At 43.1% G+C, this 19,405-nt stretch overlaps 1 protein-coding gene across 2 annotated transcripts in view; it reads left to right on the top strand.

Moving 5' to 3' along the window:
• PIWIL4 (piwi like RNA-mediated gene silencing 4) overlaps positions 1 to 19,405 on the top strand; it is a 69,277-nt gene that overhangs the window by 35,246 nt on the left and 14,626 nt on the right. For both annotated transcript variants that reach the window (XM_077113232.1, XM_077113230.1), the window contains exons 5-11: positions 2,632 to 2,753; positions 4,365 to 4,445; positions 7,363 to 7,560; positions 9,024 to 9,135; positions 12,689 to 12,812; positions 13,891 to 14,008; positions 16,604 to 16,715. In XM_077113232.1, the coding sequence (XP_076969347.1) occupies positions 2,632 to 2,753; positions 4,365 to 4,445; positions 7,363 to 7,560; positions 9,024 to 9,135; positions 12,689 to 12,812; positions 13,891 to 14,008; positions 16,604 to 16,715 (867 nt within the window). The remainder of the gene's footprint in view (positions 1 to 2,631; positions 2,754 to 4,364; positions 4,446 to 7,362; positions 7,561 to 9,023; positions 9,136 to 12,688; positions 12,813 to 13,890; positions 14,009 to 16,603; positions 16,716 to 19,405) is intronic.

Here is a 19,405-nt window from a genome sequence, read left to right as displayed (position 1 = left end):
GGCCCGCTCGGGCATTCAGTCCACCCTTATAAGGGGCCTGTCATGTACCCAGCAGGGCGTGACCTCCCCGGAGGAAACAAAGATAAATAAAACAGCGCTCTTGTTCTCAAATAATTTCGATTTAGGGTCCAGACAAATCCTATGCAGATAACTACACTGCCTGGTAGAATGAGATGAGTGCTGTAATAATACTGAACTATTTTTGTCATAGCTAACCCATACTGAGCACTCACTGGGTGTTAAAGGCTGCGCTTGATTGTTCTCTGGGGTAGCCCCAGCACATCTCTCCCGAGCTGAACAGAACTGTACTTTCTGTCCACTGAGCAGCTGCTCCCTCCACTGTGCCTGTTAAACCTACCAGATGATGTCTGTGGAGCACTCACTCTGCCAGGCCCTTTACCTTCATGCTCTCATTTTAATCCTCTCATCACCCTGGGGCTGCAGGGAGGTAGAGCAACTTGCCGGGGATTGCCATCCAGAGTTGGATGAAAGGAATATGATTTCCAGTGGGGATCCAGGGACAATTCATGGCGGGAGTGATAATCAGTCTCTGGGGCAGGATTTGGGTCAGTGGAGAGGACGATGGGGGCCGGGGCGGGCGCGGTTTCCTAGGCATAAGGATAAGAAGGAGCAAAGGAACAGTGATAGGAAGTGAGGGGCAGATTTTTAGGAACTTGTGATAGTTCATGTTTAGCTGGAGGGAGCAGAAGTTGTGGCTTCAAATGGAGGTTGGGGTTTGATGAGGGAGAACTTTATTAAATATGCCAAGGCACTGGGGACTTTTTTCTCTGGGCCACTGAAGCCCTTGAAAGGGAATTGTCATCAGAACAGTGTCAAATTACTCTGATCATTTCCTGTTGAATGTTTTACAGGGGGAGGTGGGAAGACTAATAAAATGCCACTGGAATAATTTGAGCAGAATGTCAAATGGGCCTGAACAGAGGAACAAACCGCTGCCTTTTTATTTTTTTTTAATTGTCTTGATCACAGGCCCTGTGCTAAGTGCTTCCTCTGCATTATCTCATTAAATCTTCACAACCCATTGACTAAAGTTGGACTCAGTCCCAGTCAGTGATGGGGAAAGATCTTCAAGAATTTAATTAACTTGCTTCAGATGACACATGCTTCAAGAGGCATAGGACTGGGGTCTGTCTGATTCCAAATCTTGTGCTCTTAAGCGCTGTATAAATAATAGTAATAGAGACATTACTGGTGTCGACACACGGAAAGTGATCAGCCCATTAGAGTGGATCAAGGAGAAGTGAAAGGTCACTGTGAGGTTAGCAACCCACAGGTGGCAAGTCCAGTAACAGAGGTAGGAAGCTGAGGAGGAGTTGGTGTTGGATGGGGGAAGCACAGTAGGAATCTTAGATGAAATGAATTTGACCTTAGGTGGCACTTGGGGGGTTGTTCACCTAGCCTTTGGGATTGCAGTTCCTGGGCTGAGACCATCTGCTGCCACCCCGTCCTCATCCCCCCTTACCCCAACATCATGTGTTGTCTGTCTCAAGCCTCCCATCCTTTCTCTCATCATTCGTGGGGCAGCCTGAGAGCTCCACTCCTTTCCTGCCTGCTGATTTTCTCCTGAATGCAGCAGTCCCCCTCTGATATCTGTAAGTTTAATCTGAAGCAGCAAATCATCTCCACGAAATATTCTCAACCCCTGTGGAGGAACCACTTTCCCTTTGTTCCTATGTCAGTACCCTTTCCTGCCATACATTCTAGATTCAAACAAAAAGTGGCTTAAGTTAAATTTAAACTATCGGAAATAGGAGCAAAACAAATAAATCAACGCTTCCAAATACACTGACCTCTTCTAATTCTTACCCTTTTGAAAAATCCCTGATCATTGAATGATATTTATTCCAAAAACCTGTTCTGAGTCCTGTCTCATCCAAGGAACATTAAATTTAGTTGGGGAGTTTGGAATAGAAGCATATTCATGCATTCATTATATTGCTAGAACATTGTTCTAGATTGAGAACCTTAGGGCTTTCTCTGAACCCTTCAAATATAAATAAAGTTAGATTCCCTATCAGTTCTGACTTGTGTGACTTCCTCCTCTCTCCCCCAACACTATCTTCCCTGTTGTCTGTGTCTTCTCCTTTGCTTTCCTCTTCTCTGCTTTCCTAGTTTATGAACAAAGTTTTGAGAGACTGTGCTCTGGAATCCTTTAACCAGAATGGGTGGGGCACTCCACCAGCAGGCTACTAAGGTTTCTTGAATCCTCCTGAAAATGGGTGCATAATATACAACAAAATTGTTGTGGGATATGCATAAGTGAATATGGGGTGGGGGGAAGAAATTCTGTAACTTTCATCAGACTCTCAATGTAACCTGTGACGTCTCTTCCCACCCCCAAGATCAAGAACCACTGCTTGGTTTCTTTGAATCAAGTCTTTGAACCACGACTCGAGCTTTGATTCTCCCTTGAGAGAGATTTGCCTATTATCTAGGAATAACAATTAACCAAGAAGAAAAATTCTCCAAACATATTGCAACAATTATTAATCACATACCAAACACCTGCAGTTTTGTTTCATTGAGGTTTATTAAATTGCAATGACTTTTTAATATTTACATTCTGTACATGCATTCTATAGATTGAATATTAAATACTTCTTTTCCCAGGTCACAGAATTGTCAAGGGAAACCCACAGAGGCGAGACCGTAAAGATTATTATCACTTTGATAAGGGAGCTGCCAAAAACTTCCCCTGTGTGCATTCAGGTTTTCAATATCATCTTCAAAAAGTGAGTTCCTTTAAATGTGAACTTAATTTAGGCTAATGATATCTTTGAGTATAGAGCCTGGGTATTAAAATGAACAACATTTTGTAGGCAGTGTGCCAGCAACACTATCATCTTTGGGGCAATTTTTCCTTTTAATAAAGTAGCACTTTATGTGCTTGTGTAATAATGTGCAGCACAGTCCATCACAGTCTCTCACTGGTGCAAATCACTATTATCCAGTATTATTCAAGTTGAGACAACGAACTCAAGGGTTGTGCCGTCTGACTGGAATCAGGGATGCTTTTTCCCTTTCCTTTTTTTTTTCTTTTTCTGTTCTCCCTTCATCCCAGATTTAAAGTCCAGTATGTTTGAGTTAGTAACAAAAGGATTTATTTTTCTCCTAGCTCATGGATTTTGGACATAAAAGGACATCACTGTCTTCTCTCTTCCTTCCCCTCTCTTTCTCTCCACCTTTTCCCTTCCCCACATATGCACATGGAGCAGAGGGAAGTTGAAGCTAAGCTTTCCAGTGCTTCCTCAGACTGGCCCAAGGATCACTTGCTTCAAAGTCATCTTGGGGATGCAGGGTAGAAGGCGATAAAATACAGATTCCTTTGCTCCTTACCAGACCCAGTAAATCAGAAGTTCCTGGATGGGGCCTGTAAAACCTACATTTTTTCAAGATTCTGAGATAACACGTGGGTTCTCTAAAGCTTAAGAGCTGCTGTTTCACATGCTCCTAGCTTAGGTCATTGGGGTGATCTGTCAGAACCCTGGAGGATGACGGGGAAGTTTGGGGTTTTACTGAGTAGGGCACAAAGGGAATCCCCTCCTACCACAAACATGCTGCTGACTAATTCTGAGCAGAAATCTTGCTGTGTATCCTGTGATCATATCTGGGCCTCAGTTCATTGCTGCCTAATGGCTCTTCAGAAGCCAGTCTTGCACATTCCTTCCTGAGAAGGGACCGCTTTAAATCAGCTAACCCTGGGCAGGTGCTCTTCATTTACACAGCTCTCACAGTTGTGTGTTATCCTCCTTGCGCCTCTCTAGAGCCATGAGGCGCAGGTACTGTTAACATCCCGGTTTAACAGATGAGGAGGCTGAGGCTCAGTGAGGGTTGGTACCCCACTTCACACAGTCGGAACCCCCATTTTCTGACTTGAAACTCCCTACTTCTCCCCATGCGTGACATGGCCTCATATCGGGGATGTTTCACATTCCAGAGGTGACCAGGATTGGAGGCAGCCGTGCAGTTTGTAGCCCCTGGGGAGTCTGAGTAGCCTTATTAGAATCAGACACCTCATCTCAAAATAGGGAGGAGGCTGGAAGAGACCTCAGACGTGACTCCCCTCACCCTTCCAGCCTAACCACAATGTCTCACCCATCCAGGGCCTCAGCTGGTGAGTGCCCACCACTCTATCTTTGCAGTTAACCCAAGATGGATAAAAAAATTTCACTTATGCCATTCTCAAACAGGAAGAATGAACATTTAGTATCTAAACCAGTGCTGTGAGCATGATCGTTATATGATTTCTATTTATCTTTACCATTATTTTCAACATTGGTATAACGTTAGAACTGCACTGTCATTGATGCTATTTACAAAGATTCAAAAAACTGTCCTTGCAGGATCTTAAAAAAGCTGTCCATGTACCAGATAGGACGGAACTTCTATAATCCTTCAAAGCCAGTAGAAATTCCCCAGCACAAGTAGGTTTATTTATAATTTCTATTACTCAGAAATTGTTATAATGGGAGGAGCATAATTTGCAATGCAATCTTGTACCATTATACCACCTGTGGGAGACTCTATGGTATGAAATGTAATGGATTTTTTTTTAATTTTCACATTTTTTATAGAATGGTGAATGTGAAACGTGAAGCCATCCGTCTGCTTTCGTATATTACAGGGCTAGATCACTATCATAAATCCTAGGTGGAATTCAGAATCTGAATTTTCGGCATATGATAGGTAATAACGAAAACAGAATAGCCCGTGTTATGTTAGGACACACAGTTGGTGTTCCATTTTCTTGAGACACCAAAAGGAAGCCAGCACAGTGGAGAAGACGGTTATGAAATCATCTGTTAAGTGGAGGTCGGGCAGAGAAGCCAACCTAATTACCCTGTTGAGAGATAGAACCAGAATGAACACTTTCAGAATTTTCACCCTAAACAGGGAAGTAGTACAGTCACGTCTTGAACAGATTGTTTTTACTCAGCTCTCCAAAATTTGTGGTCCATCTAAAAGACAGAGGCAACAGTGGGGAAGTGCCTGAACACGATGAGGAGTGGAGGTAATGTCAGTGTCTTCAGCCTTTTGCCAGATGGAGGAAAAATTACTGGTTTCTGCACACTAGGTTCTTGTTTCAGTGTGGTCTCCTTGTCCCTGTCACTTGTTAGTCCACCTGGATCAGGAGCTCTCATAGGTCCAGCGTTGTGCTAAGCTGGAGCCCCTGCACAGAGCCTGTGATTGTCCAAGCTTGGCTCAGTGTCACAGTGACCTAATGCCACAAAAATATGAAATGGAATGATTCACAAGAGTGTTTGTCTGTTCTTTCGTGCCATTTCTTTAAGCTCTTTTTAGTCAAGGCTTTTTGGTCTACATCATTCATAAATGTGGAAAGGAAAAGCTACAGTTTCTCTTGTATCTGATATTGCTTATTTCTTTCCTTTTTGTTCTTGGTAGGGTGTACTTTATTGATGGGACATGACATGGTAGGGCTCTCAGCCCTTCTCTTTCTTCCGCGGTTCTTGGATAGAAGCTGTGGAGGAAGGGCGATTCTCAGTACTGGGGAATCGAGTGGGACCACGACTCCCCAGCAGCTGACAGCCTCCCTTACTCTCATGTTGTCACTGGGGCTGGTTGTCCAGGGGCTCTTACTCCTTGGATGCCACATAGACCATAAGGTTCACCACCCTGTTGCTGTAGCTGAATTCATTGTCATACCAGGAAATGAGCTTAACAAAGTGATTGTTGAGGGCAATGCCAGCCCCAGCATCAAAAGTGGAGGAGTGGGTGTCACTGTTGAAGTCTCAGGAGACAAACCTGGTCCTCAGTATAGCCCAGGATGCCTTTTGGGGGCCCTCTAATGCCTGCTTCACCACCTTATTAATGTTTTTGTACTTGGCCGCTTTCTCCAGCTGGCAGGTCAGAGCCACAGTGGACACATTGGGGCTGGGGACATGGAAGGCCATGCCAGTGAGCTTTGTATTCAGCTCTGAAATGACGTTGCCCACCACCTTGGCAGTGCTGGTAGATGCAGGGATGCTAGTCTGGTCGGCCCCACAGCCATCACACACATTTTCCTAGAGGGGCCATCCACAGTCTTCTGGGTGGCAGTGATGGCGTGCATGGTGGTCACGAGTCCCTCCATGATGCCAAAGTTGTCATGGATGACTTTGGCCAACGGGGCCAAGAAGCTGTTGGTGCAGGAAGCCTTATTGATGATCTCGAGGGAGTTTTCACACTTCTCATGGTTCGCGCCCATCATACTTCTCATGGTTCATGCCCTATGTTAACAAACATGGGGCCATCAGCCTAAGGGGCAGAGATGATGAGTCTTTTAGCACCACCCTTCAAATGAACACCAGCCTTCTCCATGGTTGTGAAGATACCAGTGGACTCCACAACTTATTCAGCACCAGCATCACCCCATTTGATGTTGATGGGATCACTCCTGAAAGATAGTAATGGGAATCCCATTGATAACAAGCTTCCCATTCTCAACCTTGACAGTGCCTTTGAACTTGCCATGGGTGGAATCACACTGGAACATGTAGACCATGTAGTTGAGGCCGACATAGGGCTCATTAATGGCGACAACCTGCACTTTTGTCAGAGTTTATAGCAGCCCTGGTGATCAGGTACCCAATATGGCCATATCCATTTATTTCAACCTTCACCATTGTGCCTCAGAGATGTGGCTGGCACTGCATGAAAAGATGAGACTGTCTGTCGAGTGGGGAGGAGCAGAGAGTGATATCGCTTATTTCTTAATATCCTGATTAAGCCTGTCCACTGTCTCCAGTTTTGCAAGGGTATGCTTTTCTGAACCTAGATGTTTTCATGTTGAGACAGATCACTCCATAAATGTTTTAGACCTCCAGCAGTGGTTCTCAGTCAGAGACGATTTTGTTCCCCCAGTGGGTGATTGGCAATGTCTGGAGACATTTTTAGTGCTCAGAATTAGGAGTCTGCTACTCGGATCTAATCAGTAGAAGCCAGGGATGCTACAATGTAAAGGCTAGCCCCCAACAGAGAACTATCCAGTTCCAAAGGCCAGTAGTGTCGAGGCTGAGAAACCCTGCTTTACATGCATTTTATGCTGAATATGTGCTGGATTTTTTTGCAATTTTATTGCGGTATATTCACACACTATACAAAATGTCCAAAGTATACAATCAGTATTATCACATGGTGCAGACATCCCTATGATCAATTTTAGAATATTTTTAATATGTTTAAAGAACATATGTTTAAAAACCAAGTTTTTAGTTAACAACTGGAAAGAATCAGACTAAAGAGAAAATTGATAAAACCTAACAATTAGAATGTAAAATCACCATTTTAAGAATGTTTATTGTTTATCTGATATAACATTTTAAATATTTCTCTTCCTTTAAGATTGTCCCTTTGGCCTGGATTTGCTATTTCTGTGTCCCAGTTTGAAAGCAGGCTCCTGTTTAGTGCTGATGTGAGTTATAAAGTCCTCCGGAATGAGACTGTTCTAGAAGTCATGACCAGTCTCTACCACAAAACTGGAACGTCCTGCTTCACCCAGATGTGTGAGGAACAGCTGATAGGGTACATTGTCCTTACAAGGTAAAAGCCTGCATTCGAATAAACTTTCCTCCAGTGAATGAATTAGCTGTGGTACCTGGGGACAGGAATAGCTTTAGGTGTTGCCCTGAACACAGATCTCTTCGGTTTATGCGCCTGTTTACAAGACCTGACTGTTCTCAGCTGTCTGAGTACAGACGTCTTGTGTGGCATTCTGGACTGTCCCCCAGCTGGCATAGTCCTGCTGTTTACCTTATCTCTTGCTGTAACTGGTCCCTCCACTCCTGCCCCATGCTCCTGGCTCTAATCCCCAACAGTCTGCACTTTGCTCCTTCAGTGTATCTGCCTGGATCCACCATCCCGGAATTTCTCTTTTGATGTTCTGCTTCTTCCAAGACCCAGCTCCCAGGGTCATACTTTTCTGAGACCTCCACCTATCCACTCAGGTAGAATTGAATTACTTCCTCCTCGGTAATGTGCCCATCTCATTTGGCTTAAAATCACCTACTTATAACCATTTCATTACATTTTATTAGTTTACAAGGCATTAGATCTGTGTCTTGCCTTCTGTCTAAGATTATGAGGTCTTTAAGGCTGGGATCATGTCTAACTTCTTTGCAAGCTACTGGGTTTATATATAATTTCTCCCTCAGTTGCCCATTGAACTAAATTAAACACAGGTGGATTGGGAGGCTTCTGAGTTCTAAAAATCTCCCCATGTACTGCTAGCCCAAGAATGCCTCTTTTAGGGGACTAACTTGGATTTCCCACTTAGAGTTGGTTTTCTGGATTAGATAGCAGAGAGATGGGACTGGTTGAGTTCTACTTTACCTGAGATAAGAAGGCCACTCTCTTAGCCTCCTATAATGGTCCTTGTGCGTTAGTTTATTAGTTATTTTCAGGTCACCCAGGAAGGTCCAAAGAGGTTTGGAGAATCCTGCCAAGGAGGTTTCTGTCCTGAGGGCTGGGCAACGTGAGCAGGTCGTTCCACATTCCACAGAGCTGAAGGGGAGGAGGAGCGTGGAATGACCGTGGATCACGTTTTTGTCCAGGGCCAGCCCTGGATAGGTGGTTAATCAGTATTCCAAAATTGCATAGTTGATTAGTCTCCCTGTCAAAAAAACTCTCTGGGAGCTCAGAGCATCTGAGTGACACCAGCAGCTCATGGGGAGTCTCTGAGCAATGCTTCAGCCTTTGAACCTTACAGGGTGATTCGCTTGATGGTACAGTGTCTATCAGAGAGAAAAACAGGGGGTCTAATGACTTTCCCCTCAATTTTGTTGGAACATGGAGGTCTGCCTGTGTACCAAAGAGTTAATTCATGCTCTTCTCACTTAAGAGCTGATCATGAAAACTAATGTGACTCTTCTTGTGTTATGGTCTTTCATAATTTCTGAAATTTTGGAGGCTGTCTTATACCTTGACTTAAAAGTTTGGTGAAGTAGCAATGTATCTTGTATGATTTGGAATTAAAGAGTATTTTAAAGATTTCTTGTATTTGCCAGATATAATAACAAAACCTATCGCATCGATGACATTGACTGGTCGGTGAAGCCCACGCACACCTTTCAGAAGCGGGACGGCACTGAGATCACCTATGTGGATTACTACAAGCAGGTAGGATAAGTGAAAACCGTAGTGAAATCTCATTTAGTCATCCTTCCTTTCTGCCCTGAAAGTCACTGTGTTTTAACAAAGAAGCAGCAAAGCACAGAAGTTCTGAACCGGGACTGGATTTGAATCTTGCCTCTGATACTTACTAGCTTTGTGACCTTAGGCAAGTTACTAAACCTCTCTGTACAGTCACAAGATAAAGGTTGTATAGTTTTACAATCATTACCAAAGATCAAGACAGCTGGGTTATAGTTTAGTAATTCAGGTATTTCTTTCTGGCTATTCTACATTATACTAGAAAGTAAGAAAGAGATGCAGTCATCCGATTATTTGTTAGTTCTTAATTTCTCAGTTACAACTTCATCAATTGGAACAAATGTACCAATGCAAGGTGCTAATAATGGGGCAGTATATGGGAATCCTTTATTTAATGCATGATTGTTTTGTAAACCCACAACTTCTCTAATAGTTAGAAAACAGAAACAAAAAAACTAAGTCACTTAAAAGGAGGCAGTGCAAGTAGCTGAACATGGTTATCATAAGGGGAAGGGCATTTGTATCAGTTAATTACAAATGATTCAAGAATTTTCACCCAAGCTGGATTATTGCAAATTTTATATTTATACATATCAGTGTGAATCATTTGCAAAAGAGTAAGGGAAGAAAAACAACTGGATTTTTCAAAAAGTGTGAGTATATATGTATATTTACACATACACACACACACACACCTTTCCCCCATTTCATCCTTATCTCCTTTCCTTTTAGCTCAGAGAAGTTTCTTTGTTCCTTTCCTTGTCCAAAAATGCCCTGAATAGTCAGAGTAAGTCTAATTCTCTGACTCGTCTCTTTTCCTCCACCTTATACTCCTGCATTCCTGGCGTGGCTCAGGCCCTTATCTTGTCTTCTGTTGTCCTTCTTCCTATAGACTGGGTGATCTTCTGAAGAAAAGCATTATCTGACAATGTCACTTCTCTACTTACAATATTTCCCTCTTGCGTAAGAGCCAAATCTAAACTCTTCAGCAGACTTTGCAGGGAAGTCCCTTTGCGATCTGGCCACTCCCTGCCTTTTGATCATATCTCCTGCTACACCAGTTCGCTTGGAATGCTCTGCTGAATCAGCTTTTGTACTCCTTGACTCAGTCACTCCCCGTGCATTGCTTCTCCTCCTGGACTCCTTCACAGTCAGCCAAACCTTGAGCATCCTTCAGTACTCAGCTCAGCTGTCACCTCTCCAGAGAGCCCCTGACCCTCACCAGGGCACCCCTCCCTGCACCTGTCACGGCAGGACAAGAATGACCTGGCTCCTCTCCTGGACTTTGAGCTCTTAAGGGTGTGCCTTGGGGTCTTCATTGCCGGTCACCCAGCTCTAGGACAATGCCTTGCATGTTGCACATACTGAGTAAACCTCTATTGATTGAATTCCCTGCAGCCTCTGGCAGCTCGATTTTCGAGATCAGGCCCTTTCTCCCCACCTTCCGTCTTCAGTTCCCTTCTGAGGCTCCTCCTCTTTCATGTACAATCATGTTCATGTCTCCAAAATCTCACAGATGCTTTGAAAAACAAACACAAAACAAAAACCGTCCCTGATTTTTCTACACTTTCAAGAGAAGCTGTTTCTTTTTTCCTCATTTGCCTCCTTCAATAGGAAGTCGTTTGCACTAGTTCCATGTACTTCTTGCGTTCCTCTTCTTTCCTGAAGCCTCGGCAGTCTGGTTTCTGACCCTGTTGCCATAGAAATAGCTCTGTAAAGGTAGTTCAGGTACCATACTTGTTCTGAGGGACCGTTTGTGGCCACCCCTGCCTGCTTGAGCAGCTCTCCCTCTGGAGTCCAGGAAAGATCCCTGTGAGTCTCTGCAAGGTTTCAGGTTGTTCTTTCTTAGTCTCTTTTGTTGGTTTCCCCCTTTCCTTCCCCCAAACATTCAGTGCTATTTATTATTTCTATAGGAAGGAACCATGGTTCTCGTGCAGAACCACTAAATGTTTTTTTTTCCTGCTTTGCCCTCGTTCCTGAATTATATACTCATCTCCATTTTCAAAACATATTTGCATGAATGTCCTGCAGACATCTCAAACGAACATAATTCAAACGGAATTCATTGTCTTTCTATTCCTGTTTGTCCTTGCGAAGATGCTCAGTTAGGAAATTAGCTTTCGTCTCTCCTCTTCTTCACCCTCACCCACTCATTCAGTTGTCCCCAACATGACTTCTGCCTCCTCCATCCATGAATTCTCTCCAATACCCTCCCCCTCCTCCCCAGGCCTGTTGCCGGTGGATTAACGCAGGACCTCGTTGTTTCTTGTCTGGAGAATCGCAGTCGCCCTCTTCTGGCTTCCTCACCCCAGCCTTCTTTGCGCTGCATCCTGTATCCTCATTGCCACCCGAGACAGCGTTCTAAACCACTGCCCAGAGATGTGGTTAAGAACAGAAGCTCTGGAGTAGGACGGTCCTGGCATTAGTTGGGTAACTTGGGCAGACCACTACACTGTAGTATTGTCTTTAAAAGGATTTATGTGTGTGCCTCACTGGTGCACCGTAAATGCTGACCATGGCAGTGCAGATAGAACAGCCACCTGCCCCCTGCACATGGGAAGCACTGGGAAATGAGACCTCGCCCCTCCTCTCCCATGTCCCCTTCCCCTCTTCATCTCTAGCATCACACAGTTTGGCCCTATCCCATGTTTTAGCCTCATCACCCACAGCTTTCCCACCATGCGCCCTGTGCTGTAGCCACCTATTAGTGCCTTCACTAGGCACGGAACATTCCTTTGCATTTGCTCCTTACTCTTAATATCTGCAGAAAGCCTTACCTCATCTTTCTCTTAAACTACCAGGTGACATCCTAGCTTCAAGTTCAAATGTCACCTCTTTGTGAGGTCCTGTCTGACTGTGTTTGTAGCTGTTCTTTTCTCTAAGCACCTGTACCACTCATCACATTGTTTCTAGGACATATGTTCCTTGTAGAATGGGGATGGTGTTCGACTAATGAAATTCACAGTTGTCAGACGTCACATGCTTCCCTCTAGCATCATACTATCCTAGACACCGAAGATATTCATGTTCTTTTAGGAAATTTAATGTTGATTCAGTGTAACCCTTGCCTCTTACTTGTGTTTAAATATTTTCAAAATGAGTAAAGATGCTTAGAATCAGTCAGGCCTGTGACAGTCTCCATCAGTCATCAGTAGTGGAAAGACCGGCCTTGAGTGCCGGTGGGGTCATTGGCACACATCTAGAGCCCGCTGGAGGCTTTTCTGAGTCCATTGAAACCCAGAAGAGGGGAAGGAAATGATGTAAAAACTAAAAGAAAAAGGTAGATGATGTTGCATTATAAGAGATGATTAAAATTATAAAACTAGCCCTCAGTTAAAAAAAAAAAAAACAGGTTCTGGGAAGGAAGTAGAAATGTGTAGATAGCGGTGGAACTTTTTTCTTCATTGAGAAGATCTGTTTATGCAGACACTTTGGAATTACCTTGTTGCTTATAAGCAAGGATGCTTGTTTTGCAGTTTTTCCATATTAACTTTTCCCTCATTAATCTTGCATTTTCTAGCAATATGATATTACTTTATCTGACCTAAATCAGCCAGTGCTTGTTAGTCTGTTGAAAAGCAAGAGAAATGACGATGCTGAGCCTCGCATTGCCCACCTGATACCTGAGCTCTGTTTCCTAACAGGTAATATTTATGTTTTATAACCCTGTCAAGCTCCTGATCACAAGTGATACTTAGAGGTGAACAGAAATTACTCCTGTTAGCTGAGTGCAGGAGCATTAAGTTAGCCCAGGGAGGTTGGGCCCTTTAATTCATCCTTGAAGAATTTGTAAATGTTAGTAGAGAGAAGTGGGAGGAGAGAGTGCCCTTTGGAAATTGCTTGGCATGTTAAAAGTTATCCATTTCCTTTATCTCAAGGATTCCATTGGTGCTTTGATGTAAAATAGACCCCCAAATATTTTCCTCAAATAAAGCTGCTCTTGGCCGTTTGTTAAACTTCCATAGTATAGAAAGCAAAATCACTTTGATTTTCTTTGGGCATATTATTAACCTAGTTTGCATGGTACCCACATGAGCAGTATTTTCTTTTCGCTTGAGCATCCAGAAGGCAGTCCTCACTAGACAGTGAAATATGCATCTCTTTCTAGAATGCTTTCGTAATGTTCATTAAATTAATGGAGGAGGGGGGAGTAAGGAGAATGGACTTTCTACTTTGACCCTTTTGCATTGCTCGAATCCATTATGATGTGCATGTGTTTATTTTGGAATTAGAAAAATTCATAAGGATGTAATCCTTGGGGATAGCGATGCTTATTGTTAGTGGTACTCTAATTTTCTAGGTCTTCAAGATACGTACAGTAGCCTCCAGCCACCTGAGTTGGCTGAACCCTTGAAATGTGGCAGGTGTGACCGAGGGTCTGAGTGCGATGTGCTGTGCATGTGAAGTAGACACTGGGTTTCAAATGCTTAGTGTGAAAAAAAGAAGAAACTCTTCTTAAGAAATTATATTGAATGCATGTTGAAATGATGGTATTTTGGATATATTGGCTGAAGTAATAAATACTACTTTAAATAATTTCACCTTTTTTTTTTTTTACTTTATGAAATGTAGTTACTAGAACATTTAAAATGATATACTACCTAGATGGTGAATCTGATTCATTTTAACTGAAAACCTTAAACTGTGCTAGAAATGGGCTGGAAACGACACATGAAAATACTGTGTTTTTTTTCCCACGTTGTTTTCGATTGCATTTAATAGGACTGACTGGCCAGGCAACCTCTGATTTCCAGCTGATGCGGGCTCTGGCTGAAGAAACGTGTCTCAGTCCTTTGGGCAGGCAGCAGCGCCTGGCCAGGCTTGCTGACGATATCCAGAGGTACGGGGCGGGCAGGACGCCTTTCATGGACCAGGGCTCAGCTTACAGAACTGTATGCTCTCTATACCGCCTCAGTCTCATGTAATCATCTCAGTCTTGTTGATTCAGAGCAAGCCATTTTTGAATTGCATTCTCTGAGCCAGGGGCTGCGCCAAGAGACCCTGGAGCTACTGGTTGAAGGGAGGTGGCGGAGGCCAGCCTGGAGGGAATACCACCCCACACAGTTAGACAGCTGTGCTTTCTTCTGCTTCCTAATTGAGGATCTGGATACAATTCTGAATGAAGAAAATTTTGTAATTTTTAAAAAAATGGTATTTGAATGCCCCAGACTCCCAGTCTTCAGGATCAGTGATGGTCACATCTTAATATAATGCCTGTCCTCAGCACACTGAACATTAGGGGAATCCCACTATGTGTTCTTTAAGCTTGGGAATACCTTGTGCTCCTGTGGTTCAGTCCATCTGCTTCTCAGACTGCTGTCCTGCCTTCGCTTATGACAGGTTGTTATAAGCCTGTCATGGGAAAATCGAGCTTCTCCCAGGTTCTCCCTTGTGACCTTCTAAAACTGCACTGTTCAGCTCTGTAGCCAATGGCTCTGTGGCTCTTGGGCACTAGAAATATGTTTAGTGCCCCATACTGAAATGCTAATACTTTAGATATATTGGGTTAAATAATGCATATTGTTTATAATATTTTCACCAGTTTTTTTTCACTTTTTTCAATGTGGCTGTTAGGAAATTTAAAAGTACATAGGTGGGGGTGCGAGAGTAGTTCAGTGGTAGAATTCTCACCTGCCATGCAGGAGACCTGGGTTCCAGTCCCAGCCTATGCACTTCCCAAAAAAACAAGTCAACAAACAAAAATTCAACATATGGTGCTGCAATAATGGGATACTCACATGGAGAAAGAATGAAGTGTGACCTCCGCTGTACAGCATACAAAGAAAGAGTACCTAGGTGGTTTGCATTGTATTTCTATTGGATGGTGTTGTTCTAAAGTGTTCTTTTTCCTTTAAAAAGTTTTTTTCCCCAGCAATACCAGCTCATAGAGCAAATTAGAAATTTACATAAGTAAAAATAAGTATATACTAGTAAATATTTGTTTAATAAATGAATGAATCATAAATTAATGATATATATTCTTTCAGATATTTTCTAATGAATGTAATCATTTTTTAGGAAAACGGCATAGTACTGTACATCATGTTTGGGAATTTGGTTTTTTTTCACTTAAAAGTTCTACTTGAACCATTCTGTATGTTAAATGTGCATCTTTATCACCAGGCTAGCAGTTTCATAGTTTTCCATTTTATGGGTACATTTTTTTCTGGATGTCTCCCAGATGTGTGCCTACTTTAGAGGCGCCTCCCCGTTCTCTCTCCTGACACCAGGCTATGGGCTGGTCTTCCTGACACATCACCTTGCCACCTTTCAGTAATTCCACTTCCCTCACGCCGAGTCCCGTCCAGCGATTGCCTCGCCCAGCTCTTCTTGGGCAGACAGTATCTGAAGTAAAATTATTCAAAGTATTCAGTGTGACCAGACAGAACATTAATAGATGGAAATAATGAGCTGTTTGGAGAGACAGTGGTAAAGAGGTTTCAGCTCCCTAAAGAAAGAGGCAGAACTTTAACGAGGGAACTAAGCAAAGACCCATCAGTCTCCTTTGTGTGCACAACTGGCTTGCTGTGAGCCAGGCACAGTAATAGAGGCTGGGGGACTGAGTCTGTGTGGCTGCTGCCCTCAAGCAGTTTACAGCTTGGTAAAGATGACCATATATTATAATGCAATGAGAAAATGCATTAACTATGATTGAAGTTTATTAAGTTATAAAGCATCACATGAATATAAAGTATTGCAGTTATTGCTGATACTAATAGTCTTCTCATAGTTTTCCAGTTATTCTGTATGTCCTGTGAATCTTCCTGAAGTGTAAGTCCTTACTCACCTTACCTCTGTCATCCTCCCTGCACTCCCAAGTCAACAAACTCAGATATTCCCAGAAGGCATCTTCCTATCCAGAGGCTTCAAAATAATCTCTGTTTCAACACGTTCGTTAGTGGGAGTGATAGTATCTCACATTAGTTGAGTGTTTAACACATGACAGGCCCTCGGCTAAGTACTTTACATGTCATATTTAATCTTTAAATCAACCTATGAGGTAGCTACTGTTATTATCCCTACATTTACCACTGTGGAAATCAGGGCTTAGAAAGATTAAGCAGTTTGCCCAAGGTCACCTATTATTACATATTGGGGCTAGGACTTAAACCCATGTCTGTCTGGCTCTGAGGCCGATGTTTCTAACAGCTGTGGCGCACTGGAAGCCTTTTCCCGTTCCTGCAGAGCCCGATGGGTACAATCTTCCCATAATTCTTTTGAGCATTATATTGTCCTATTCCTGAAACAAATCTGTCAACAACAACTAGGAATTGTCTTGTGGGGGTGCTGAAAATAGGAAAGGAAAACGGTGAGTATAGAAGCCAGGAATTCTAAAAAAAAACCACGAAAAATCAGCCCCTGAATTAGTAAGTTATTGATTAAATTATTTAGAAAATAAGCATTTTAATGATTCAAAACTCAAATCTATCAATAGAAACAAGGATGCTCGTTTTGAGTTAGAGACCTGGGGGCTGCATTTTGGATGCCAGATGTCTCTGACCGGCCGTGTTGTACCTTCAGAAAAAATATTAATGCAAGACCAAATCGTAAGTGCTGCAATTTTATTTGCAATTAAAAGTATTTACTTGGATATGTATCAGCTCGATTATTTACCAAAGTGACTAGTGGGCTCTTTATGTTCACCTCGTTTCTCCATAGCCACGTTCGCTGCCCTCCCTTCGTCTAGAGCCTGGAGGTCCCCTCTTACTTCCTTTTCAGAGTGTACTTGCTTGGGCTTAGTGGCACACACGATTTAGGTTTGCCAGTGTGATGTAGTATGACATTTTAAGATGTGCTAGAAAATGATAAACCATTGCAGTTAGGACATTCCCACTTATTTTTGGTTTTGTCCTACTCTAATGCCATTAAAAAAATAAAAGCCATAGAACTCGAAAAGATGCTATTTGCTGGTGTATTTCCGGACACAGGAGTTGGTTTTTAGTTGCTGTGTCTAGTGTATCTGTAATCTTCCAAAGTAAAATGCTGCTCAGTTGCATAAAAATAAAGAAATTTGTATAGAGCCCACCCCCTTACATAGCACTTGGGGAGAGACATGCCAGAGGTGAAGAGACATATCATTGCCTCTTCTGGGCTTCATTTGAAGGAAAAAAGGTGATTTTATTCAAAAATTGTGCATTATTCTACCTTTCCCTTCTGTTTCGCCCATTTTTAAAACCAGTTGCATTTCATTTCATAATTAAAAGTTCTCTTCTTGCCTTTATTTGATATAACAAGCCAACATAGCTACATTAATATAACTAAAGGACAAATGTTTCATATTGGCAGAATGAGGATTTAAAAAAATCATTTCTTTTTGCTAATCTGTCTGAATAGCCAGAACCCTTATTGGAGAAGCTGAGGGAAAACTACTTTTAAAAACAAGACAAGGGTGGGCCGTGGTGGCTCAGCAGGCAGAGTTCTTGCTTGCCATGCTGGAGACCTGGGTTCAATTCCCGGTGCCTGCCCAGCTGGCCACCGTGGCCCACTCAAAACAAAACTTTTTAAAGTACTGAAAAGCAGAGCCCATTAGGATTGGTCAGGGAGTTCTGAAGGGAAGCTCAGTTTCACTTCCACAGGTGAAGTAGGGCTGAAAATACTTAATATAATCTGCTTCAACCATCTCTACAAGCAAAGTCATGTTTGTCAGAGCTTTTGTTGCATTTTTGTTGTTGTTGTGGAAACAGGTCCCCATAGGAGAAGGGGACCTAAAGTGGGAGAACCCAGCCCCAGAGGTGGTGCATGGTTTGAAGTCACCCTGTCATTGATTTCTTGACTAACTCTACTTTTCGGAAATTGGGTCTTCAGACTCTGTAAACCAGAGGTTCACAGGTCACAGGTGTGCCTTGGGCACATTGTCCTGGGTCTCCTCCCAGGCTCCAGAAGGTAGAAATGTGGGTGAAAGGGCTGTGGCTTTCTTCAGGAGCCGAGTCCCAGCCCTGCCTCCTAGTGTCAAGGCATTGTGAAAATGGTCGGTGGTTGGAAGTCAGAGTGCTTGTGGCAAAGCACTTCTGCTGCAGCTTTAGGAGGCCAGCGTTCTAAGCCTGTGGTTGTGCTAACTGGCTCCATGACTTCTCTTAGCCCAGCTTCTGAGTCTGTAGAAAAGGGGATTGGAATGCTTCTTAAACATGAATGTGCCTGTGAATCACCCGGTCAACATGCTAACATGCACATTCCCCTTCAGTAGGTCTGGGGTGAAACCAGCACTCTGTGTCTCTAACAAGCTCTCAGGTGATGCCCATATTGCTGGTTCATATACGACACTTTGAGTAGCTAGGAATAGGCTACAGTTACAGTCCCTTTTAATTCCAGCAGCGCCTCTTCCCTGCTTGCCACACCAAAGGTATTTTCATTTGCTTTCATTCCATGTGTGTCTCAGTTTGCTAGTACTGCTGGAATGCAATATACAGAGATGGATTGCCTTTTTTTTTTTTTTTTTTTTAAAGGAAGGAAAGACAGAGAAGGAAGGAAGGATGGAAGGAAGGGAAACATTTTTAAACATTTTCTTGTTTTATTATATTTTGTTTGTTTGTTTGTTTTTTACATGGGCTGGGGCCGGGAATCGAACCGGGGTCCTCCGGCACGGCAGGCAAGCACTTTGCCCGCTGAGCCACCGCGGCCCGCCCCGAGATGGATTGCCTTTTACAAAGGGGATTTATTAGATTACAAATTTATAATTCTAAGGCCACGGAAATACCCAGATTAAGGCATCAACAAGAATATACCTTCACTATAGAAAGGCCGATCACTGGGTTTCTCTGTCACATGGGAAAGCACATGGCAGCATCTGTTGGCCCTTTGCTCCTGGGTTTCATTGCTTTCAGCACCTGGTTCCCGTGCCCTCCTGTCTAAGTTTCTGTAGGCCTTCACTTAGCTTCTCCGGGGCAAACTCTGGATTTCATCTATTAGCTTAGCATCTACAACATCTGTTTCTTGGTTTTATTTCTCTGTTCTCCAATTTGGTTCTGAGCTCTCTCTCTCCATGAGCTCTTTTAAGGACTCCAGTAAAGTAATTAAGACACACCTTGAATGGGTGGGGTCACATCTCCATCTAATCAAAGGTCCCCCCGCCCCGCCACAATTGGGTGGGTTGCATCTGCATGGAAACGACCTAATCTAAAGTCCCACCCAAACAATAGGTTTACCCCACAAGATTGGATTAGGATTAAATGAACATGGCATTTCTGGAGTACATAACAGTTTCAGATCAGGAGAATGGGTATAAGAGGAGGTTTGATAA

This window comes from Tamandua tetradactyla, chromosome 8, assembly GCF_023851605.1.
Source record: "Tamandua tetradactyla isolate mTamTet1 chromosome 8, mTamTet1.pri, whole genome shotgun sequence".
In the NCBI taxonomy this organism is placed as follows: Eukaryota; Metazoa; Chordata; class Mammalia; order Pilosa; family Myrmecophagidae; genus Tamandua; species Tamandua tetradactyla.
Note: the sequence above shows the minus strand (reverse complement) of the source record. Positions and strands in the feature narration are given on the sequence as shown.